Raw genomic sequence first — 25,600 nt, forward strand, 5'->3', positions numbered from 1 at the left:
AATACGCATTGCACGCTCCTCAGGCACCATGCTGGATGGCAGAGATGAGGTGCTGAAGGAGACAGCCTCAGGGAGTGCATTTGGGAGGCTAAGTCCAGGGAGTTGCAGGTTCCCCACAGACAGGCAGCATTTAATGGTCTTGCCCAGATCTGAAAACGATGCCGACCCGTCCTAAAGCCGCCCAGTGGCCAGGGGCAATGTTTGGGAAAAGGATACTGGGTAGAAACATAGCCTAAAAGAATGGCGGGGAGGCAGGTCTGGCCTCCCCGGTGCCAAAGGTCAGTGGACAATGGAAATGGTCTGGTCAGCCACAGCGAAGACTGGGAAGAGGGGCCCAGGGAAGGACGCGTGGTGGGTGTGGAGCACCGTGCCCGAGGCTGGGTCATAGAAGAGAAGCTCCCGGGCCTGCAGGTCCAGTAGCATGCCCAGCCGGGCCGGGCACTGCAGCAGCCCGAGGGGCTCGTGCTGCCCGTCGTGTGAGAAACAGAACTCCTGGTCGTAGCGGGAGAAGACCCAGGAGAAGGCGTTGTGGCCCAGGCGAGAGTCACTGCCAGAGCCTTTGCGGGGCAGCTGGCCTAAGGCCACGCCTACCTTGTAGGCACAACTGTTCTGCACATTCACCACCCAGGCGTGCAGCCCAGCCTGGAAGGAGGTGGCAGCCAGGGCGTTGGGCCAGTGGTCAAAGCGCTCCGGACCATCTGCACATGCCTTGGACTTCTTGGCATTGAAGGTTAGAGTCCTCCGATCATCTGACAATTGCAGGAAGGGGCTGACGGTTCTCTCGTCGATACGCACATCCTCTGTGCCTGCCAGAAAGAATTCTTAGAGTTGCCCGAGGTCCACCCTCAGCCCTACCCTGGTCCTGCCAGGTAGCAAAGGGCTTATCACTCACTGGCAGCGCAACCTCATACAAGCCATTCATTCTCTCTGAGCCTCAGTCTCCCCGTTTTAAAATGGCGATGAAATAGGACTTACCACAGGATGGATGTGAGGATCAAATGAGATGATACATGGAAAGTACTAAGCAATAGTATGTGCTGGATAAATTGTGGCCATGATAATGGTAGTTATTATCTAAAATCCTCATCTGTCGACTCCAATAGAAATAAGGGTCAGAGGAGAAACAAGTTGCCCAAGGTCACATATCAAGTTCTGGCAGGGGCAAAATTAAGACCCAGCATTTTGCTCCCACATCTAGCATCTAGCGCTGGTCATACTGCATTCCAACTGGGCAAATCTGCAGCCTCGAGATCAGACTCGTCCTGGGGACACAGCCCCTGGCAGCTACGAAGCATCAGGTATGCAGTTTCCAACAACTAACTAAAGGGACTGCTGGCAAATCAGGTAATATTTGATACCAGATTCTAGAGAATTCCAGCTTCTACCAACATTTTAAAAGTAACGGGGGACAGGAGGTAGGGAGGGTTAAAATTGAGAAAAATTCAGGCCACTAATGAACCTAATTCTGTGTATCGCGCAAACACCACAGCTGGGAGTACAGGAACTTCTATCTAGCTTGGGGGAAGCCTGCTTTGAGAAGCCCCACACTAAGCAGGAATTTGGGGAGGCAGGAGACCATGTCATGTTCACCCCTGTGGCCCCAGCATGCAGCGCAAGGTCAGGCCCATGGTCAGCCTGAGTTGGTGTTTGTTATGTGAGCAAGTGAGGCGACTCCAGGCAGCTCAATTCTTATTCCAGATGCTCCCCAGTTGGCCATCAATTATATCTTCTTAAGGAGAAACTAGGTTGCCAACAAAGAATATTGAGCTGTCCCGGTAGGGCAGTACATAAAGAGGATATGATTTACAGGAACAAGATTTATTGTAGACCCACCTACACAGCAGGTTGGTCTGGAAACGGGAAGGTCCTGGTCCAGGTGCCCAGGCCTTTCCAGAACCTTGGCTCCACTGACGAGCCTGCGCCCAGCATCACTGGCTGTTGAAGCTACCATCCCAGATGCACTGGTCCCCAGGGTTGGCCCCCCAGCAAACCCCAGACAGACAGGCAGACAGACAGAAGCCCAGTTGCTCCAGCTGGTGCTGGGCTCTAGCAACTCCTAACCTGAGAGGGAGCCAAGGGCCGCCGTTGCCCAGAGCTGGGTCAGGAGAGGGCTCCAAGCACACGTCTCATCAAAGTTTAACCTTTTCGACTCCTGAGGGTCCAAAATGCCCTCTGCTTCCTCGGTCCTTGTACAAAAAGAAAGAAAGAGGTAAAAAAACAGGTTCAGAAAGGTTCTGGAAATGTATCTCGATCCATGCATGGTGACTGGGGTGGGGGATGGGGACAGAGGTCCCATCCTCTTCCCACAAGGGTGACACCGGGGATTGGCAACCAGGCCCCAGAACGGAGCCACCTCAAGAGGGCCGGGCCAAAGGGAAGGAGGATATTTCCCCTGTGCACGAACCCTCCCCCACCCGCCCCCGGAAGCCTGAATTCCCACAAGGCAGATGATTTACAGAGCAGTAACTACTTGGTGTCAGTGGATGAAGCTACTTGCCCTTGGATCTAGTACATTAGCAGCAGAGCTGGGACTAGGACTTGGGCCTCTGCAACCACTTTGCGGCCGTCTTCCCACTCCACCATCCCGCCCAGAACCTCCCAAACCGACCATGGCAGTGATGCCCTTGGTTTGATCAGCAGGTGCCATCAACTCCTCTGCTCTTAAAATGCAAACACCTCTGCGGGATCACATAGCAAGGGGCTCTCAGTTATTTCCCCAGGCATATATTATTCACAGCACTCTGCTCCCAATAACTACTTCTCAGCTCACCCTAGGGACTGGGTTTGGTTGGAGAGGGGATCCGGGAACAAAAAGAACTGCCATTTATTTAAGCAGCCAGGCTCTGGCCTTGCTGTTTTCTATATAGAATCGCAGATCGTCTGGTATAAGCTGGGAGGTAGTTGTGCACCCATTTGACAGAACAGGGACTCAGAGAAGGCACTCAGCTAAAAAGAGGGCACTTAATTTTGCCTGGATTTAAGTCCTGCCTCCAGGCAAAAAGAGAACAAACCAGGCTGGAGTCGAGGCACCATTCAACATAATTCATCCCTTGACCTGTCATGAAATCTCTGAGGGATGTAGAGCAAAGTGGGGATTTGCCACAGAGCTTTGCAGCCTTTTCACTTGGGTTCTGAGAGAGAACTTCCCACCGACTCTAATCCTGAAGATGGCTTTGAGATCAGGCAGCAGTTCTGAGAACATAGCCTCTCTTTGGCAAATGCCATGGTTCTGCCCATTAACGAAGGTGTGGGTGGGGTGGGGTGGGGGAGGGGCATGTCTCATGGATGCCAGCTCTTTGCAACACTGTCACTCCCTGGCTGGGGAGGTAGGAGGTGAACAGGGCCCTAGAACAGCCGAGAACAGGCTATAGTAACAAAGGCTCTTTGTGGTCAGGACAACAGAGGGTCTGTTGCCATCTTCTCAAAGCAGTGAGGCTGGGTCTTCAGGGGCTCCAGCCACCAGGGAGGGAGAAAAGAGGAGCCAGTGTGGGCCTTGCTAAGCCATCATCCCAGAGCAAATCTCAGGCCAATCATAGACACCAGAATGTAGAAAACCAGCTGGTCCAGGGACCTCATGGTACAGAAGAGAAAACTTATGATTCCAAAGGAGTGGGAGTGAATTGGGGTGCGGACAGAGCAGCGCCCTGGCTGGGATCAGAAGGCCTGGTCTGTGCAGCAGGACCTGCTGCAGGGACAGGCCAGAGCAAAGCCCAGCCAGGGACGTGGAAGCAAAATTGGAGCCAATAAGGGCACTTCTCAGACAAACGGGTTCCCAGCTCAAAGGGGCTTGACAACTTTGGAACACAGTACTTTGAGAGTATCCAACCTCAGTCTAAAGGCACGAGGAACTACAAACAAATCCTGACCTGCTCTAATACATTTGTCAATAGTAGTGTGGATTCAGCGATTCTCAAACAACTCTGTGTGTATCGTAGGACTAAACAAACGAAGGACTACATTGCCGTTGCTGGGCCCGAAGGTTCTCACTGTGAAAGAAGAAAGATGAACGTAGAATGGGAGAAGGCAAAGGAAAAACACAGCGGCGTTCCAAGTTGTGATACAAACTCATGAAATTAAAAAACCACACTCATACTTCCCAGCTCAGCTTGCTGGCCACTGAGAAGGCCTGGAAGCGATGGCACACTGGTCGCAATGCACATTTGCCCAGATTTCGGTTTTAAAGTACTGCTCCCCGCTAAAAGGAATCAAGACTCCCTGGAGAAATAAATGGTTCCAGGGCTGAGGCAGGAAAGGAACAAGTTGAGCCCAGGACATCTTGTGCCAGAATACAAGGGAGTGCTCAAAGAATGATGGGGACTCGTCAGAAGGAGCCAGGACGCAGCTCGAAGGGGCTAGCCCTGGCCAAATCTAGGGCAGTCTGAACATAAAAACAGTAGTAGCAGTAGTAATAGATTGTAATTCAGGAAGAATTTAGCATCAATGAAGACGAGCTATTTATTCAAGAGGTACCTTCTCACATTCCTTATTAATTACAAAAGGGAAGATTTAACTTTATAATGAAGGAACCTGTTTGGTACCACTTTATCCAAGTGATGAAAATCAACATCCCTGATAATGGGACAAAGTGACATCATGTGCCCCTGATTTGATAGACTGAGAATATATCGCTTACGAGATACTCCTGCCAAAGATGCATAACCTGAACCTAACCATGAGGTAGTATCAGATGAACTCAAATTGAGGACTATTCAATACAACAACTGTCCTAGACTCATTAAAAACGTTTTTTATGGTGCAATGGGCAACACTTGAATGTGGGCTGCATATCAGATAATCATACTATATCAACATGAAATTTCCTAACTTGGTAATTATACTGTGGTTATGTGAGAGAATGTCTTGGGAAATAAATGCTAAAGAGTTTAGGGATATAAAGTCATGTTTTCTGCAACTTACTCTCAAATATGTCAGAAAACAATGTTTTATATATATATGTGTGTATATATATAAAAGTTTATATATATATATATTTGATAAATAGGAAAAAGACAGCAAGAAAGAGCAACTATGGCAAAATGTTAACTATCAGTATTTCTAGGTAAAGGTCATCATACTATTTTTGTAACTTCTCTATAAGTTTAAAATATTTCTAAACAAAAAAATTGAAGATCAAAATTTTTTTCAAAAGTCACACCAGCTTGATATTGAAGACAGACTGACTGTATTAGAAGAAGATGATGAAGATAGAGGAGGGAAAAAAGCCTAGAAGTAGGGAAAGATTATAGGAGGGAAAAAGGAGGAACAAGCCAAACGCTCGTTAAAAGGAGGCAGTAAAATGAAAGTGGGCACATCCATGCTGTGGAATACATCACAGACTTTCCATGTATTGACATGGAAAGATTCCAAGATAGCCTGATAAGTTACAGGACAGGAAGCATAAAATGATCCCATCCGTGTTTTAAAAATATATTTTTTTAAGGAGGAAAAAACCCCCCACATAGTCTCCTATGATTATACATAGGAAAGTCCCAAAGACAAACAACTAACTATTAAAACTGATCACCTGTAGGGAAGGGGACTGGGAAGGGGTGACTCATTTTTCATTTTAATAGTTTTATATTGGTGGAAATGTTCTTGTCTCTCATACACATGCATTGCTATTGAAACTTAAATACAAAAATACGTAAGAAGAATGAGCTGTGCTCCCCAAGTACAGCTATAAAATCTTGCACAGAAGATGCATAATTTAATTTCTTTGCCTGGCAAATTATATCCTTTTAGCTACTTCCTCGGGCTCTTGGTTCTCAGCCTTTTGGGACCGAGGTAGGGCCTGGTGAAATTCTTTTCTTACTGCATAATTAAAACGCAGATTTTGAGGGTTTCAAAGGTTCTTTCATCAGAGAACAGCAGGAGTGAGAAGACAGCCCTGGGACAGGTGTCAGGCATGGGTCCCAGTCCCAGCTCTGGCCCTTGGGCAAGGTCCCTTCCCTTCTTTGAGCCTCAGCATTCTCATCTGCAGCAGGGGAGGTAAATCCCTCCGACCGGGTGACCGTACAGTTTTTAATAAGATAATGTTAAATAAACTGTGGAGGCTCCTGGTTGGTAAGTGATTATTTCACTGCCCTTACACATGGGTCTAAATGAGGTCTCCGAGCTGGGGCCAGGAAGGCCCCTGCCAGCGAGCCTGGCTCCAAAGTCATCACTCAGCTGCATACCCTGGGCTTTCTCCCAGGAGCAGTGGAGCCCAAAAGCAATGGACTATTTAGAGGCCCAAAGGCTGTGGTTTCCATGACCGCCCAAGCAAATTACAGGGCCATACTCACCTCTCAAAAATCTCCTGCTCTTTCTGCTGTGAGATAAGAAAACAAAGAGTCAGGCTTGGCACCAGAAACCCAGCAGGCAGTCAAGACTTAATTATATTCAACAGGCATGGAGGGCTCCACGGGGAGAGAAACTCTAGAATAAAAAGTTCTGCTCCTTTAAGTCACAGCACAAAGCTATATCCTCCTCGCATATCTCCCCCATCCTGTGCTCTGAATGAATCACCCTGTCCCCTGGGCTCCAAAGTGTCCTGAGTTTCCCTCAACTACACTTCAGGACAAGCACATATTTACCCAACATTTTATCCCCCATCGAGACGGTCAGCAAGTAGACAGCCGGGATCCTTTCTGAATCTTCTATTGTGACCGTCCCAGTGTTTGGGACAGAATGTGCTCTGTACGTGGAAGCTGTGTGACTAAATGAATGCACAATCTAGGACAGTCATGGAAACTGTCCTACTTGAACTGCAATGGGACAGGCAGCTCAGTTGCTCTACATTCTTATTTCTCTGCTTGGCATATTTATTCAGATGTCACACTGTCCCTTAAACAGCGGGTATCTGCGTATCTATATAAAATACTTCAAAAGAAACCAAAATATTAATCCTAATAATTTCCAGATCATAGGATTCAAGATGAACTGTATGTCTTCGTATTGGGCCCTGTATCAGCTCTTCAAGTACAGAGCTGTCTCTCCGCCTCCGTACTTCCTTCAACATGGTGCAACTCTGCTCTTTCAGGCATCAGCTTCTTAGTCACTCCCTCCAGGAAGCCCTCCCTGACCCCCTCAAGTTTGGCTTGTGGGGTCCCTAGCTCCCAGGAATGTCATCTACCACAGCACATATCCCTCCCTTTCCTAATTATCAGTTTACGCATTTGTCTCCTCCATAAGGCCCCGAGTCATTGCCAGCTGTATGCTGTAACCCCAGCCTGCAGCACAATGCTCAGCATGTAGCAGGCACTCTCTAAATATTTGCTCACTATTGAAAGAATAATTACCAGGTGCAAAAAAAAAAAAAAAAATCCACAATAATTTTTTTAAAAATTTAAAAAAAAAAAATTTTTTTTTTAAATAATTTTTTAAAAAAATCCCCTGCCTCATCCCTGCCCCAAATTATCATTATTATTATCCACCCACCCCCTGCCAATAAACATTCTTGATGTTTTCAGGCATTTTGGAAAGGCTGGCTAATCGGTCATGCCCTTCCCCTTGCCAGACTTACAATCAGCTGGAGGTCATCCATCTGGGTGAGCATGTCCACCAGGCTGGTGCGGATGCTGTCGAGCTTCTGCAGAGCCTCGGCCCAGTGTACGCGCTGCGTCAGGATGCTCTGGTGGGCCCGCTCCTCCTCACCATGAACCTGTTCCAGCAACCGCTGCTCCTCAGTCTCACACAGGCTCCTAACCAGACCCAGGCGCTGGATGACCAGTTCCCGCGCTGCGCTGGCCATGCTCTAACAAGAGATAAAAAAACAAAGAGTCGGATCCTCGGAAAGCCCCAGTCTGGTGAGGAAGAAATGTGGAGATTGATTAGCAATGTCTGCCATGAACACTGTAGTGGCAGTAACAGTGCTCAAGCCACCCCACCCTGAGGTCCCAGATGTGGTTTAGGGTAAAGAAATGTAAAATCCAGACACCCAGGCCATAGCTCATGGAACCAGGTTCCCAGAATGGAGGAGCTGGGCAGGGCCTACAGATCAACTGGAATCACCTGCCAATTTCACAGATGGGAATACCAGGACCAAGAGACCAAGGTCAGAGATCACAGAACTGTAGAACAGAAGGGCCTACAAAGTCATCCCTATCAACGGGATCTGTACCAACAGTGGTCCAGTTGGTATTTTTGACCGTGTCTAAGAACAAAAACCTCATTATTTCCTAATGTGTCCATTCCAACAGCTTCCAGGGTAGAATTCTTTTCTGCCACACAGGAGGCCTGAAGTCAACTCTCAGCCAATCAAGGTCATATGTGTCCCCTAGCAACTAGCACAGTGTCTGGCACACAGTAGGCACTCAAATATTACTGAATGACCGATGGGAAATTTTTTTCTGACTTGGTCAAAAATCTCTTGGTAGCACTCACATGCCAAGTCAATGACAGAGCTGGGACTAGAACCCAGTTCTCTTGACTCTCAGTCCAACACTATGCACCTACACCAATGCCATCAGGTAATCTATCCTACCCAAAGGCATCTGTTGCATGAAGCACCTGCCCTCTTGCCAGATAAGTGAGAAGAGAAGAGTCATGCCAGAAAGTCAGGGATAGTCAACAGTTTCCTGTGCCCTACCTCTGAGGACCTGCTTTGTACAGTGCAAGTGACAATTATCCCTGTTTTCACAGAAGAAACTGAGACCCATAATTTGCCCAGCAGGGAAGAAGGAGTAGCTAAGTGTATGGCCCAGTGAACCCAGGAGTTCAGGCTCCAATTCAGTGTTCTCTTGAGGCAACATAACAAAGGGGTTGGGAAATTAGGCTTTGGAGACAGAGCAAAATTTTAAATCTTAGCTGTTCCACTTGTTACATGTGGAACTTGAAGCATGTTACTTATTGTCCCTATGCCTCGGTTTTCTAATCTGTCAACTGAGGATAATAATAGTATCTACTTCATAAGACTATTGTGAGGATTAAATGAGTTAATACATGTAATTAGAATAAAGTCAGCGCATGAGTGTTCAGTAACATCAGCTATTGCTCTTCCCTGTCCCACTTTGGTGCCCACAGCAGCGAGTCTCTGCAGCCGTGTTCATACTGTGTGATCAGGGGCAAGAACAAACACTGACCCAACAGGCATCAGACACTCTCTGACTAGAAGAGGCCAGTCAATTTCAACACACTTCTTGAGTCAGTCCAAGAAATGAATAGCACAGAAAACAAAACAAACGAATTTCCATTTCCAAAGATATAACAGTAAATTAAAAACCTTCCTAGAACAAAACACAGAAATGCTGGAAAAATAGCTCAAAGCATCCTTTTAAAAGTGAAGTTGCTCTGGCAGCTAAGTAAAGAAAATCCCCCCGAGTCCAAAAGTAGAAAGGAGACTGAAAACCAGTTAAAATACTAAAAGTTGGTTTTTTGAAGGCTAACATGATAGACAAACCTGGAACAACTTTGATCAATAAGAAAAACTTTATGCATTAAATTCAACAACAGAGAAAATGGATAACTTTTCCAGAAAGAATTTACTAAAACCAAAGGGGGGGGGGGAAACCCAGGAAAAATCCTAGAGTTATGATGAAAAATGAATCAATAAAAAAAAAAAAATCTACCCATAGAAATACCACCAAGCCCAGATAGTTTTACAAAGGGTGTCACCAAACATTCAAGGCACTGATAATCCCAATCTTATACAAACTCTTTCAGTAAAATAGAGAGTTCTGTTTCCCAACTCATTGAATAAGACTTATATAACCTCAGTACCAATTCTGATAAGGACTATACAAGAAATGAAACTCACAGCGAACTTCACGCCTGAGTATAGATGCAAAAATCCTTTTTAAAAGCCCTAAACTAAGATTAGCAACCCAAACCCAGAAATTTTGTATAACAACACAAGGGGAAGGAGGAAAGGGGCATGGCTATAAAAGGGTAGCACCAAGGGTCCCTACGATGGAACTCGGTTCCATCTATATCTCGATTGTGGTGGAAGTCACATGAATCTATACGTATGATAAAATTGCACAGAACTAAATACACACATGCAAATGAGTGCATTAAACTGGTAAAATCTGAAAAAGGTGAGCTGTATCAATGTCAATTTCCAGGTTTGATATAATACCATAGTTAGGGATGATGTTAGCATTGTATGTGAATCTGCATTCACTGTATGTGAATCTACAATTATCTCAAAATTAAAAGTTGAACAAAATACATTATGATCAAGTTGAGTTGGTTTTCCCCACGAATTCCTGGATGGCTTAGCATTAGACACTCTATGAATGTATTACCATATTAACAGATTGATGGAGAACAAAACATATCTATAAACTGACAAATGGCATCATTAAGAACCTACAGGAAAGGCAATAAATAATAAGAAATAGAAGCAATCAGAGGAGAACTTCCACAAGCTCTCCCCTCATCTACCCATTTACCTGCACCTGTGCTTACTCCGCCTTTCCCATTTCTGTGAATGAACTGCTCATGATTTTACTAATGGCCAAGACTTCAACTTGCTTACTGGATCCCACCCCCTTTGCTGTATCTGATCTTCCTCTTTCTCTTGCATCATTAATTTCCCCCTTTCTACTGGAAAATTCCCAGCTTACACATATAAAGGAACTTCCCCTGTCTTAAAAACAAAATAAAAAGCCCTCTTGATCCCTTATCTCTCTGCACTATCATCCCATTTCTCAGCTCCCTTCCACAGCAAGGGTCAAGAGTTGTCTGTGTTAACTAGACCAAATTCTTCCTCTATCCTCCTTGAACCCCACTCCAATCAGGCTTTCGCCCCACCACCCTACAAAATTCCTCCTGTCAGGATCTCCAGTGCCGTGCATGTTACTGAACCCAATAGTCCATCCTCATGTACTACTATGGGGGAAGCGAGGGAGTGTGCAGAAAAAAGTTCATAGCCCCGTCCTTGAAAGGCATTCTTGAGGCCCTGACTGGTGTTGGCTTGGTGCTTGGGCATTGTCCTGCATGCTGAAGGGTCACCGGCTTGATTCCTGGCCAGGGCACATGACTGGGTTGCACACTGGTCCCCGGCCGGAGGCATTCGAAAGGCAACCAATCAATGTTTCTCTCGCACACGGATGGCTCTCTCCCTCTCTTTTGCCCTCCGTTCCCCTCTCTCTAAAAATAAATTAATTAAATTAAAAAAGAAGAATAGATATGTAGCGTGGTAATGAGTCAGCTGAATAAAGGATCAGGAATGGGATGCAGCAGAAGGACCATGGGCCAGAGAGTCAGAAGATCCAGGCCATGGAACTGGCTCCAGCAGGAGGCTGTGGGACCTTGGTCAAGTCAATTAACCATCTGTAAACAGGGATATTACTGCCACCTACTGTATAGGACTGTTATAAAGAATACTCAATATAATTGTGCCTAGGTTATTTTATAATTCTGGGGCTGAGCTCAAAATAATCAGATGGTAGAAGAATGCTACGTTTCCTGATCCCTTACCCCCACAAAAGGCATTTTCTAGTAGTCTTTGCACCCAGTGCGACACTCCCCAGACAGTAAAACCAAGGCTCAGAGAGATGAGAAACCATCCTTCCCAGGCATCCAGCTTCGTGTTAGTAGCACGATCAGTTTGTGAGGTTGGGAAAGGACCCTCAACTGGTTCAAGCTCCTAAGGCTGGTGTCTTATCCCAGGAGAAGATCCGGGTAGAGGGGAAAGGGGAAGCATTACCTACCACTGCTCTCTGGTTCTTCCCTGGCAGGACCTCAGCCACATACTTGTTGATGCCAGCACTTTGCAACTGCAGTCTCTCACACTGGTCCACAATCTTGTTCTGCAACACAAATGACACCCCTGACATCTTGATCCATGTGGATCCATTCACTCCATTCCATTGATTTTTTTCTTTACCTCTCCTCTGTCACTCACTCCCATGGTTACAACCCAGACCTTCATCACTACTGAAAGCTGTATCACCTCCAAAATCTTCATTTCAAAAATCCCATAACCTGCCTATCACTCCTCATCCTTCAGGTCACTAACTCTAGAATTAGCAGCTCAGTTGGAGATGCCCATATATTAGTCTTACCTCTTTTCATTGCCCATCACCCCATATTGCAGCCTCACTTCTATCTTTATCTTGAAAATCCATGGCCCATTATTATAATCACTTTCCTGCATACACTCTCATTCTTCTTCATACTCGGCTACCTGACTCTCTACACATGCACCTGAGCAGAACATGGTTTCTCAAACTGTTCTTCCCCAAGTGTCTCCCCATTCATTAAATAGCACTATCAATCACCAACCTCATTATCCAGGAAAAACAAACAAACAAACACACCCAGCTGTTACCCTTCAAGCTCGCATCTAACCCACCAGTGAGCCCTATCAACCCTATCTCTAAAGTGTCTCTATCTTTCCTCTGGCCGCTGCTGGTCACCTCCACTCCTGCCGTTCTGCCCCATCACTGTTTTCTCTCACAGGAACCACTGTGAGAGCCTCCTGACTGGGCTTTCATTCTTGAACCCCACAGTTAGACACTGCCACATTTTGTAAGGAAATCAGATCAGGTCACTGTCTCTGCTCAAAACTCTCCAATGACTTTCCAATATACTCACAGCCAGATGAGATCAAGCTTCTTACCCTAACCAACAAGGCCCTTCCTGATGTGACTCTGCCTATCTCCCCAGTGTTACCTCCTACCACTCTGCACACTGGCCTTCTTTCTGATCCACAAACATACCCAATTTGTCCTGACCTCAGCGCCTTCGCACCGGTCACCAGTTGCTTCTTCCGTCTCCAGCAGTCTTCTCCCAAATATCTCTATGCCCCGCCCCCCCATTCACAAATCACTTCTTCAGAAGCCTTCCCTGTCCGTTTCCACACCCCATTCCCTTATTTTGCTTATTTTTTTCTCCCTTATGCTATCATTCCTGACTGTACATTATGTGTTTATCTTTTTTGTATCTTTCCCCACACCACTAGAACATAAATGCCCTGACTTTGATGTATTCCCTATGTCCCACTACCTAGAAGAGAGTTCCTACACATAGAAGGCCCTGAATAAATAAATATTGAATATTTGTTGAATGAATAAAACCCATTTCCTTGACCGCAAGAAATTCAGCAGTTTACAGCTCCAAACTTGTGAGCATCGCCCACATGAGCCGGGGCGAGCTTTATGAATGCAGCTGAGACCCACAGAGAGGTCACTCACCCAAGGAGACTCGGCCAGGCCCCGGCTTTTCCCTGCCCTTTCCCCACATAACAATGGGAGCCCTTCTAAGCAGCAGCCCCTCCACCACTTCCTTTAAGAGCATGGCCCAAGTTCCACCTTCCAGAAGGCAGCTCAGCTGCCTATTCTGGGAAGCCCTTGTAAATCCCCACCCCCCAAATTAGGAATTAGCATTACACTTGGCCAGTCCAATTACAAGGTTATAGAATTGAGCTGACTGGGAGGAAGCTGTGATCACCACACACCATGGGCCTGAGGGAACTGAGACTAGCTGTATGAAAAGCTACCGGGACAGGAATTCAGAAGGTAAGTGAAAAGTCGTTTGAACTGGTGCTATATTTGCCCATTTCAGGAATAATTTGCCCTGGAGCGAAATTTTTTTGCCGGCTGGAGGAATAGGGGAAGAATGTACAAAAGCCCAATCTAATCAAATGTGGAGGGAGAAAGGGCAAGAAACACCTCTCTCCAGGCAAAGAAGATGAATATACCTAGGGGCTCAGGAGCGTCCAGGGAAGGAGTCCCAGGCAGACTGCATTCCAAAACAAGCATCAGACCTGCCTTCCTGAGCCTGCCTTCGCCCCATCCACCACTCAGATTCGGCCCTGATGGCAACTTTTAAAAAAGGTTTCATTGAATTCTCACTCCCATTAACATCACTTCCTCCCCTCCAACCGCTGAAGCAAAGAGGTGGTTTCCTCTGGTCTACTCAATGACTACCCTGGTCCAGCCCTGAGCAGCAGAAACCTAGAGGCGTTGCGGGGGGCGGGGAGGGGCAGTTACTGTCCTGTTCTGGGCCTCAGTTTCCTCATCTTTAAAATTAGGTAGGACCACCCCTTCAAAGGGGCTTGGTCAGGATGGAATGACCTGAGGAATATTTAAGCGCTTTGGAACTTGCAAAGTTCCTGCGCATAATGGAAGTTTATTAAACCACATTATCTAAGTTTATTTTCATAATCACTATTGTGGAGAATGGTAACAGGTAGGGCCAACCAGGAGCTTTCGGGTGTCACTAATAACTGAATCCCCCCTGGCCCTAGCACACGGTCAGGAGTGTTCATTATAGTCCAGTCTGAAAAAGCAAGCTTCCAGCAGAGCCCTCAGCTGCACAACCGGGCAGAACTCCAGGGAGAGGTTGGAAGAAGCAAGCCTTTTAATCAAATTGCAAGGAAATCCCCGGGGGCCACAGGTAGGGTGGAAAGAGGGAAGAAGCCCCACGGTGGCTTGACTCTCCAATCTCAGCAGTTCAGGGAGGGGTGGTGACAGAAAGGTCACCAGCCTGGAGTCAGGTGCAGGTCGGAGGTGGAAAGAAACCCTAGGTGAAGCGTTCCAGCAGGAACCTCCAGATACCTGCCCCTCCCCTCCGTTCACTCAGGTGAAACCAGCTTGAAGTACAGTCAGGGCCAATCCTGAAAGGGAAAAGGAATCACCTCACCACCTGAACAGTGGACAAGAGGAGAGGCTTGGAGCTATGGGGCTGAGGAGTGTGCAGGGGCCGGGTTTTACGAGAGATCGGCTTCCACCAGGACGGTGGGAGTTGGAGCAGCTGAGCCCTTTATTGCCCAAGGCCAGGCCGGGTTCCTAGCCTCTTCAACAGGGCAGCGGAACAGCTGGGGAGCTGGATCCGCCACTAAGTGATCCTATTATCTTATTTATATCACACTACAACTTTAAGAAATGCGCGCTATTATTGCCCCCAAACTACATATGGGGCACTGAGTCTCAGAGGATTATGAGATTCACAAGGAGAACGGCCGGGGGTGACTTTCGTACTCAGGTCTGCCAGACTCCAGAGGCCACACCCTTTAACCGCCTCGTTCTACAGCCAGTACCACTGCGGAGCCCGGGGTCCTGGACCGGCCCCCGGCTCCCAGCCCGATCTCGCCTAGTGCTCCTCCCCCGCTCTGCGCGCCCTTCCTCCGAAGCCCCCCGTCTTCCGGCACCCACGCCCGCTCACCCGCAGCTCTTCTGCGCGCTCCTCCGCCCGGCGGATGCGGTGACCCTGGCAGGGGCCGCCCAGCTCCGTACAGGCTGCGCACACCGGCCGTCGTTCGGAAAAGCAGAACCACTTCAGAGCCTGGCCGTGCTCCGGGCAGAGAGGTCCCGGCTCAGGTGCCGGTCCCTGTCCCGGTCCCGGTCCGGGCCCAGGTCCCGATCCCCCGCTCTCCGCAGACATGGCCGAGCGACCGCCCGGCGCCAAGCTCTCCACCTGTCGCAGGTGACTGCTGGGCGGGGCCTCCCTGACCCCGCCTCCGTGCCCCCACCCGCGGCCACCGAGCTTCCTCCCCGCCCAGTTCTTGCAGCACGTCGAGTACTCGCCCCACACTCTCGACCGGACCCTGGCCCAGATCCCGCCAGCTTCGGCAGTCCTTTTTTTTTTTTTTTTTCTGAATTAAGTCGCCAAGTATACGTGCTTCTTTTACAACAAACATAAAACACCAAATATTAATGTGACCGTAGGAAAGTTCATTGAGCATGTATAAGTACCAGGTTTTTGCTAAGCGCTGTACAAGTGTTCTACCATGTAATACAACAGCCTTGTTTTGGAGGGGCATCTTTAGACAAGTACTAGCTTAAAGCTAGTTTCTGGTATCAGACTGTCTAAGCTGAGTATCTACCCTCCAGAGACTCAGCTGTGAAGTGGGCATAAGGAGGGTACCTACCTCCTAGATGTGTGCTGGGGATTAAATGAGTTAAAACGCTTAAAATAGTATCTGGAGCACAGAGTCTGCAACTGCTAAGCGTCTACTATTAGTACACGGAAAGTATAATGAGCCCCATTTTCATGGAGGTTAAGTAACTGTAACCAAGTGTCACAGTTTCTAATTGGTAGCAATGAAACTGGAAACTAGGCAGTTTGACTTATGGTTCATATGAGTAATAATTTTTAATTGCATATTAATGCCCAGTGAGGAACATCTGTGTTAGGCTGAGTTCCCCAAAGTATTTACACCCAAATTTTCTTAATTTGAAAAAATTTTAAAACTAGTATTGAAAAAAATTCATGCATGTTTATTTAAAAAAAAAAAGACTATGCAAATAAGCACGTGGAAGAAGAACTCATCCCCAAGTATCTGAGCTGTCTTGGGGCTTTTTTTCTTCAGATCTGATAAATCAATCGAAGCCCAAATTGAACCTTCTGTTGGGGCTCTAGTCCACCCTTGGCACACAAGAAGAATGCTGTTTCCCAACCCCCAAAGTCCAGTTTAGGAGGTGTTGGCAGAGGGTTGAGGAGAGAACTCAGCCAAAGGGAGAAGGCCTTGGGGATCAGGGGGTGTTCTGAGCTTATCAGAACTGGACACTGTGAGAGCAAAATCGGTAACGGAAACATCACTAGGTCCTGTGGCATTAGGCACTCAGGCACCTGCCGGTACCCTGAGACACCTAAAAGCTGCTAGGCTACTACACAAATAGAAGAGGATCCATCCCTTCTCTCAGGCCCTACAGCTTCGGTCCCTGAGATCAGTAAGAGCAGCTACCAGCCCCAGAGCAATGTCTCTTACAGACATGGGACCTTGGTCAGATGATTTAGTCCGGCTGTGCCTAGTTTCCTCATCTCTAAAGTGTGGGTGATAGTCGTATCTATCTCTGATGATGGCTTCAAGAATTAAATGAGATCTTGTCTGCAAAGATCTGTTAGCTTGAGTGCATGGCATACACTTTGGGGCTAAAGAGTGCTTTATTATAGGCATGAGGATTAATAAATATACTTGTAGCAGGTTTTCAGAATGTAAATTGTGTGAGGTCCTTTGGTGAGGAGCGGGTGCGACTTTCTTGGCATCCATCCCAATGGGAGGGTGAAGATCTCAATGCGGCATTTACCCTGTTCTAGGGGTGGGGAAGGAAATGGGCCACCATCATTAGAGATTGTGGTTAGAATTTCTTTGTTTTAAGGGTGAGGGGTGGGGAGGGCTAGCAACCCTTTCGGTGAGAAAAGAGAAAGCAGAAGGTGATTTTGTGCGCAGGGGAAAGAGACTGTGGAGGGCAGGGAGAGGACGAAGGGACTAAGGTTCTGGGGGGAAGTAGGGCCCCTTCATTGGGTGAGGCCCTGGAGCAGTCAGCGGCCACGAGAGGGCTGGAGTCAGGAACACAGCAAAATCGCCAGGAGTTCTTTCAATGGGAGGGACTAGGAAGTGCAAGGGGCTTAAGTGGGAGTGGATTTACTTTTATAAAGTTGGAATCATCAGTTCCACCATTCCACCATGAGGTGGACGGGAACTGGAAAATGAGCCCCTTTGCTTAGTGTGCATCAGGGTGTGCCCAACACATGTCCCCACGTGCGGCCTCAGGACACTCATAAACTCCTAAGTGGTGACTCTTAAGCTTTATCAGGCCTCAGAATCACCTGGGGTGGTCAGGGAGAGGGTTGTGAAGAACACAGGCTTTCCGGTAAGAGCCTCATTCAATCCCAAAGTCTAGGGTGGAGCCAGGAATCTGCATTTGCAGCAGTCACGCTGAAACTAGGATACGAATGAGACCTCTGACAACTCCCACAAACCCTGCCGGTGGCCACCCATTAGTAGGTGGCAAAATCAAAAGGGGTGGAGACCAGCACCTTAAAAATAAGAAAAGAAAGAAAAAGAAAACATTGTTCATAATAAGGGTTTTTTGCTTGTTGTAGTTAAATATAGTACACACACATGTACTACTTATATGTACTATGAATGAGCAGTGAGGTTGTATTTCTTCCTGAGGGTCATGGTCAAAAAAGTCTGAAAGCCGCTGCTCTAAGGTGACCTCTGGAGACTTGGTGGGAGTGGGGAAGGCTGTACTTGAACTGTAGGGCTTGCCTAAGTAGGACACCCTGAGCTGGGCACAGGGAAGAATGGACAGCTTTGTTACATTTTAATCATTCAGTAGATTTATTGAACACCTGCCTACGTCCTGGGTCTTATTTAAGACAAAGAAAATACAACCATAAAGAAGAACAAAGTCTACTCTCCTCCACCAATAAGACAAATGGAAATGTACTATGTCAGTAGGTGATAAGGGCTGGGAAAAAGACTCAGCCAGAGTAGGAGGGGAAACTGGATGGAGGTGCTGATCCAGAAAGGCCGACCTAGGACGTTTCTCAGCAGAGTGGTCCCAGTCTGCGCCCTGCATAAACACAGCCTGGAGGAGACCTGGGAGAGGAGCTTTCCACACGGAGGGACCAGCACGGGCCAAATGTCTTTTAATGCCATGTACTCTGCTCCCACGTCATCAAAGAACTGTGCACAATTTACACTCTGAAAAAAGTGCTACAGGTATATTTACACACCCTCACACATGATAAAATATTCATTAGTCCCTTACCGTATACGGCCTATCACAGGAATGTACTTATTTTTATAAAATTGGAATTATCTGTAAATTCTGCTCTGTAAACTGCTATTTCACTGACTCATTTATGACATTTGCTTTGGGACTTTTTTTTTTTTTTTAACTTTTTGGTAATGAGTATTTGGGAAAGTCTATTGGGAAGAACTGTTTTTCCTTGGCCTTTACTGTCCCTCAGACCTGCTCTTCAACCTCAGACCTAGCCCTTGTCTGCCTGCCTGGGAGGGGTCCTGGTCTATTGCTGGCCCCTTCTCACCCCATCCCCATGCCTCCTACCTCTTCAGACGCTGATCCAACCAGCATCTCTGGTGTCAAGGCTGGAAGTCATCTGACTGGAGTTTGCACAGTTTCTAGGAGTGGCGAGAAGACTGTCGAGGCTGTGTCTTCTTTTCTCCCGTGATGTTTTCACAGCACAACCAACATCAACCGTCACCTTTTTTTCGAAGAACTTGCAGCCTGCCAGTGCCGACAAACTCAGACCATGTGAAGTCCAGACCCCGAAGGAGAGAGAGCCCTTTTTGCTCTGGCCAGGCAAGACCAGACCAGACCAGATCATATGAGACCAGATCTCGTCTCCAGAGGGCTCTTAGGACCAGTAAACTTCAGAGGACAGACAATATCAAACTGGGCAAGTCCAGGAGAGAAAAATCAGTTCAGGCAATAAAGAGCCATGAACTAGGATTATATCTATATAAGACAGAATTGGAGGCATTGACAGTGTTAGGCTGAGGGGATGAAAGGTCAGGGGGAAGAAAGGGGAACATGAAATTATGTTGCTGCCCAGGTTGGTGTGGCTCCAGGTTGGATTGAGCACCAGCCTGCAAACCGAAAGGTTGCTGGCTCAATTCCCAGCCAGGGCACATGCCTGGGTTGTCAGCCAGGTCTCTAGATGGGGGCATATGAGAGGCAACCAATTGCTGTATCCCTCACACATTGATGTTTCTCTCGCTTTCTTTCTCCCTCCCTTCCTCTTTCTCTAAAAGTGAATACATAAAGTTTTGATGAAAAGAAATGAAATTCTGTAGCTTATCCCTATAGCATTCTATCTTGTGTCCTAATTGGCTGTCCATGACCGTCTTCCCCTTTGATTGTTTATTCAAAAATACTCAGTGAAGATCTGCTATGTCCTAGATTTGTGCTGTGTAATGCCATGGCAACTGGCCACATGTGGCTACTTAAATTTAAAATTAAAGTTAAATACAATTTAAAATTTGGTTCTTCAGTTGTACTAGCCACATTGCAGGTGATCAGTAGCCACATGTGGCTTGGGGCCAGCATACTGGACAGAGCGGATATAAAAAAGTTCCATCAGAATAGAATGCCCTGTTGCAGTGCTGTGCCAAACCCTTTGTTTGACAGCAGCAATAAATACAGGTGTAAATAAGACTCGGTCACTGCCCACAGAAAACGTACAGGAAAGTGAGAGAGACAAGTAAATGAAGAATCATGCTATGTTGAGGGTACTGTGAGGAGCTTTGGAAGGATGAAAGAAGGATAGCTAATGCAATCTGGAGAAAGAAGAGAGGGTAAAGTTACAACTGACTCTTACAGCCTTGCCATGGTTGATTAGTGAATGGTAGTGCCCCTGTACTCAGAAAGAAAAGAGGAAGAACAGGTTTGGGGGGAAGATAATGTTTCCAGTGTGAGTCATGTCAAGGATGAAGTGTCTTTTACATACCCAGGTGGAGATGGGCAGGAAGCAGGTGAATATACAGGTCTGGGGAAAGTCTGGCTAGAGATACCAGTTTGGAAGTCTCAGGTGACTTAAACCTAAAGCACATTCAGGGTGGAGGGGCTACATCCCCAGAGCTGAATCATTTTGAGGGCAGAGATCTGGTAAGTCAACTGTTGCTGCACTGAGCTTAGCCCAGTGCCCCAGGGCAAAGCAATCAGTCTCTCTTGGTTGAAGGTTGCCAGGCTGTTATGGGGAAGAGGGACTAAGTTAGTAGGGAGAGCCCTCAGCTCTGAACTAAGATCAGTGTTACAAGAGGCATGGGGGTGGATCCCAGATCCTGACCAAAAGAAGTCTAACAACAAGCCACTGTCCAGAAAGTAAAGAGTGCATCATCAAGGGAGTGTCAACAAGGGCTAGAGGAATCCCATCAGGGATGCTGTGGAGAGGACTCCCAATCTGGGGAAGATAGACTCAATCGCTAACCTTGATATTCTGTAAAGGAAAATTTCCCTCACCACCCCCACTGCTGTTTCCACAGGCACCTAACCGCCACAAATCTTCATCGAAGGCAATTTCTGAGAGATCAGCACTGCAGGAGGCACCTACTAGGGAGGAAAAGAAAGGTTGGCTAAGATTTCTGCATTCATTCATTCATTCGTTCGTTTGTTCATTCATTCAACAAACATTCAACAAGCCCTTACCAAGTCCTGTGCCACGAACTAGGAATACAGACATGAATGGGTTCTGAAAGCAAGGTGATTGCAGGTGCAAAAAAATTTGTCTCCTAGTTGTTTGTTTCTAGAAATCTTACCATTAAATCTCAAGAAGGTACTGAGAGATCTCTTTGCTATGGCAGTGGGCCGTAAAGGTTTGATGAAATAAAGAATGAAAGGAATGGGGGAATGAGAGACTTGGGGAAGTGTCCAAAGGAGGGCTGTCTGCCTGGGTGGAATCAGGGGAAACAAGAAATAAAGCAGCACCTCTATCTGGCCAAATAACAATTTAAAAGGTGATATTTATTAAGGGTTTTCTTCATAACTATTTCTGCTGTACCCTCTTTTCTTACAGTATGTAGATTCTCTGGTAGCGTGGTGTTGGGCATATCTGAACTTTTCTTAGGAACCTCATCAACGCATTGTTATACTAAGAAAGTAGAGTGGGGCGTTCTCGGGTGGGCCCCGCGGAGGCGTCTGGAGAGCGGAACTGCAGTTCAGCAGCTGACAAGGGCGCCCGGAGTCTCTTAGTCGGAACCCCCACCCTAGCGACGCGCGCCTCGTTGCTAGGGGTGGAGGCTCCGGAGGCTGTGGAGTGCGGAGGGTGTGGACGCCTCGCGATCGGCGCCCCCTCCAGCCTCAGCTCCCGGCTGGGCAGCCTGCCGATGGGTATGGAGCCCTAAGGGATGGGAAGGGACTCAGCGGGTGGGCGGAAAAGAGGGAGCCCTCGCGCTCACCGGACCGCAGGCACCTACCTGGCCGAAGCCAGGAGAGCGTTCTGGGATCGAGAGGGCCGGGCTAGGATTGGGTGGGTCTGGATTCCCCTCTTCGGTGTCCCCAGGCCCCTTCCCGACCGAGCACGCATCAAAAATAATCTTTGGCCGTCAGCACGGACTGGGCGAGGGGCATTTGTGAACTGAAGAGCCAGAAAGGGAAAACTACTTAAAGGCTGTCTTCAGAGCTTGGGGCAACCTTGGAAACTGGCCTAGTACTGGCTCCCTGTGTGATTCCCTGCAAGACCCTCATATTCTCCGAACCTCCGTCTCCTCTATTTGTACTATCAGAGGATTGAATTAGGCCATCTCTCACATGCTTCTACTGTGATTTTGTGTCTGAGCTTTGGTTTATATGGTCTCCCAGAGTGTAGGTTAGATGTGTGCAGAGGGAGATACAGGGAGAGGGAAGGGGACATGAAATCATTTCTTTTGTTTTTTAAAAAATTTTAATTTACTGATTTTTTAGAGAGAGGAAGAAACATTGATTTCTTGTTCTACTTATTTATGTATTCATTGGTTGTTCCTTGTATGTGCCCTGACCAGAGATAGAACCCACAACCTTGGTGTACGGGAGACAACACTAACCAGCTGAGCAACCAGGCCAGGTGAAATCAGCATTTAAATAAACAGTGGACCAGGAGTCTAAGGAAATGAGATCCAGTTCTCAGTTCTGCCCCTGTATGACGTTTAGCAAGACATAAGGCTCCGAGTGCTGTTTTCTTCGTGGAAATAATAGCTGGATATGTGCTGGAGTATATCAAGGACTATTGCACTAAAAGAGAATTCTGAGTTATGTTTAGGGTGACTATTGGGTATCTCAGGATCTTTGGAATGCACATTGGGGCAGAAATGGATCCTGGGATTCAGAATTAGGCCCAGATCTATCAGGAACCAATAAGGACATCCAGAACCATAACTGAGTTTATGGCTTTCCCCAGTTCTTGCCATCTTTCTGGGCCTGAAATTGGATGGGGCAGTGCAACAACTCCCAGAGGGGTTTGCTGTTTGGCAATTTTAAAGGATCCTTATATTGTTGGGTCCTTAAAAATCTTCTTGCTAAACAGACTCTTCACCTTAGTATGCCATTCACTCATTCATTCATTCATTCTTTCTTTTATTCATTCAACAGATACTTGCCTTGCATCTGTTCTTCCAGACTATGCTTAAAGCACAGATACAGAAATGAACAAGACACTATCCCTTCTCTCAAGTATATTACATGTTCACAACATAAACAATGGAAGATAATTGAATAGTATTTTCATTTTCATTTCTTAAATTTGTCAGCTCATAGTAAATTATAACATGGGCATTATCCAAGTACATATACTTTGTTTTTGAGATTTTAAATGGCCTTGGTATATAATGTAATAAATTCTTAGCCTTAGTGTGATCAATCACTCTTGTCAGAGAACAAACTTGTCTTCAGTTTAATATCCTCCAGATTTATATATCCATTTGTAACTGTTCTCTGTGTATATTTATGTATGTTTAATATATGTGTATTAAGAGCATAGTAATAAGGGTGAAATTGCTACTTTCACTATTGCTATCAATCATGTTAGTAGCCATCATTTACTACTAATAATTTGCCAGCTTGAACTGAGGGCTTTATAGGTACTACCTCTTTTTTCTTTTTTTAAAATACTTTACTTATTTATTTTTAGAGAGAGAGAAAGGGAGGGAGATAGGGAGAGAAACATCAATGTGTCAGGTTGCCTCTCACAGCCCCCAACCCAGGCATGTGCCCTGAGAGGGAATCGAACCTGCAACCTTTTTGTTCACAGGCCAGCACTCAATCCACTGAGCCACACTAGCCAGGGCTATACTACCTTTTGTAGGGATGCAGATGAAATGATGATCAAGAGCAAGGCCTCTGGAATCAGACTACGTGGATTCAAGTTTCACCTCTGCCCTTATTTGCAACTTATTTGTAAACGTGGGCAAGTTATTTAACATCGCTGTGCCTTACTTTTCTCACCTGTAAAATGAAGAGGGCATCTATTCCAGACGCTTGTGGAATAGATTAAATAAGTTAAGTATAAAGCACTTAAAATAGTCCTTGGCACATCGTAAGTGCTAATTTTAATCTTCACGGAAGTCCAGTTGTAGAGTTATTATCCCATTTTACACACAGAAAAGTGAGACTTAGAGAGGTTTGACAAGTTGCCCAAGGCCCCAGTAGAACTGTAATTTGGACTGCAGTTTGTAGCCCCAAAGTGATGCCAATGCACTCAGTCTAATGTTGTTCAGACTATTCTGTGCCGTTCTTAATTCTTCGAACAAGCTACACTGTCAATCAATAATTAGAACTTATTTATTTGAATCCTTAGAGCTGTTAAAGTGCTATAAACCTGGTTTCTTCTTTGTAGATGTTTATAATGGAAATTCTGGACTAGAAGTCAAGAGGTGTACCTAGTTATAATTTTGAGTAAATAATGTTCCTGTCCTCATTCTCCAGACTTTTAAATAAAAGGTTTTTATGTGATTTTGCAGTTATTTCATCAAAAATTCTATGAGTCATACTTATTAAAGTATTATTTTAAACAGGAGGAATTGCCTTTCTCACAAAAACAGTAAGCTCTGAATAAGCAATCACCTCTGAAGACTTTTGATGAACAGAAGTACTATGAGTAAAATAAAAGTGTTTAATGGTGCGTTTAAATATATTCTATTTTGCATATTTAAATAGAAGTATAATTAACATATGTTACACTTTCCCTAAAACTCTTCGAATTTTGTAAGATTTCTTTCTTTGTGAAGAAAAACTACACTTAACAATTTCTTTAATTAGCAAGGTCCTTAATTTACCTTGTACACCTCCTTTCAGTGCAAACATGCTTAGAGAAGAGATTAATTTAAGCATCTTTTCACTAATTACAGAGATTAGGAAGTGGCTGCCTGAACTGTTTTCCAAAGTATAAACATTACAAAGCATTGAATAGCGTAGTTCACCAAGACGATCCTATTGGTTTGGGGTAAGTAATTCTAAAAGTTATCTTTTCCTTAAAATGTTCCATGAGTATTCTTCAGGTGGGAAGTATGGCTCTCTGAAGATACCAGCTAAGAATTGAATCAGTTTTAAGCAGAGGTAATCCATTTATAGCATCTGCAGTTTCCAGTGACCTAGATCTATGAATGGCATCTGTCCTTAGTTTCATGACAATGTTGAAAAATGGGTTAGGCTGGCAGATTGGACACCCTGCAACCTCTATCAATCTGCAGACAATACAACATCCCAAGCTTTTTGCAAGCTCTCTGGGAGTTTTTTCTGTCAGTACATCGTGTGCTTATTATAAAGAACTCTAGAATGTCTGAACTGGGAGGGACTTAAGATTCACTACTTCACAAATATTTTGTCACACTGTGCAAGCCACTTAAGGTACAAAGGTGAATATGACAGAGTCCTTCCTCTTAGGGAGCATGCTGTCTTCTAAAAACCATTAGCTCTGATGTCACTTTCTAGATGCGGAAGCTGAGGCATAGAGTGGAGAATGGAGGAACACAAGGACACACAGTGAGATGAGGCAGAGCTGGGGCTAGAGCCCAGGGATCTTGGTGCCACAAACACTGTTCTTTCTACTGATTGTGCTTCTATACTGGTTACCAATTCTTTTCACGAGGTCAACTCTGGCAGCTTCTCAAAATGCAGGCTGAAATTCTTCTAGAAAACTCTATTTTGTTAATGGTAATGAGATAATTGAAAATCCTTGGTGAGTTTTAGCTGCTGTCTCCTTGTAGACTCTTCTTTCTAGAACTAGGCTTGTTATGCCCATTAGAAACTCCCAGAAGAGAACTTCTGGGGTCCTCTATAAGCAGAACCCCAGAAAAGATGGGGGGACTGGTTACTCCCACCTCCCCAATCACTTCCCTCTCCCCTCTGGCATCTCAGGGAACAGCTAGTTGCAGAGGACAACAGAATAGCAGAGATTAGCCCCTAGTCACATACCTTTAGTCCCAGCAGATGTCCACGGTGGCCAT

At 46.1% G+C, this 25,600-nt stretch overlaps 1 protein-coding gene across 2 annotated transcripts; it reads right to left on the reverse strand.

Annotated features, from left to right (window-relative positions):
• Positions 1-15,312, reverse strand: BSPRY (B-box and SPRY domain containing). Of its 2 annotated transcripts, none has more exons than XM_054584920.1 (6): positions 15,094-15,312; positions 11,637-11,735; positions 7,505-7,735; positions 6,285-6,310; positions 2,062-2,186; positions 1-800 (listed from the first exon to the last, which is right to left on the reverse strand). In XM_054584920.1, the coding sequence occupies exons 1-6, from the start codon at positions 15,310-15,312 to the stop codon at positions 280-282; spliced, it is 1,221 nt and encodes a 406-aa protein (XP_054440895.1). In that variant the 3' UTR covers positions 1-279. The 2 variants fall into 2 exon arrangements, with proteins under 2 accessions (XP_054440895.1, XP_054440894.1); XM_054584919.1 differs by having other exon boundaries at positions 1-806.
• Between the last annotated feature and the right edge of the window lie 10,288 nt (positions 15,313-25,600).

This window comes from Pteronotus mesoamericanus, unplaced genomic scaffold (genome assembly GCF_021234165.1).
Source record: "Pteronotus mesoamericanus isolate MK-2021 breed Mesoamerican mustached bat unplaced genomic scaffold, CSHL_Meso_final contig_78, whole genome shotgun sequence".
Taxonomy (NCBI): Eukaryota; Metazoa; Chordata; class Mammalia; order Chiroptera; family Mormoopidae; genus Pteronotus; species Pteronotus mesoamericanus.

Coding starts and splice junctions, on each gene's coding strand:
- BSPRY (XM_054584919.1), bottom strand. CDS start 15,312: ATGTCTGCGGAGAGCGGGGGATCGGGACCTGGGCCCGGACCGGGACCG. Junction 7,736..11,636: donor GGAAGAACCAGAGAGCAGTG/GTAGGTAATGCT, acceptor ATCTCTTGTTAG/AGCATGGCCAGCGCAGCGCG. Junction 6,311..7,504: donor TGGATGACCTCCAGCTGATT/GTAAGTCTGGCA, acceptor CTTATCTCACAG/CAGAAAGAGCAGGAGATTTT.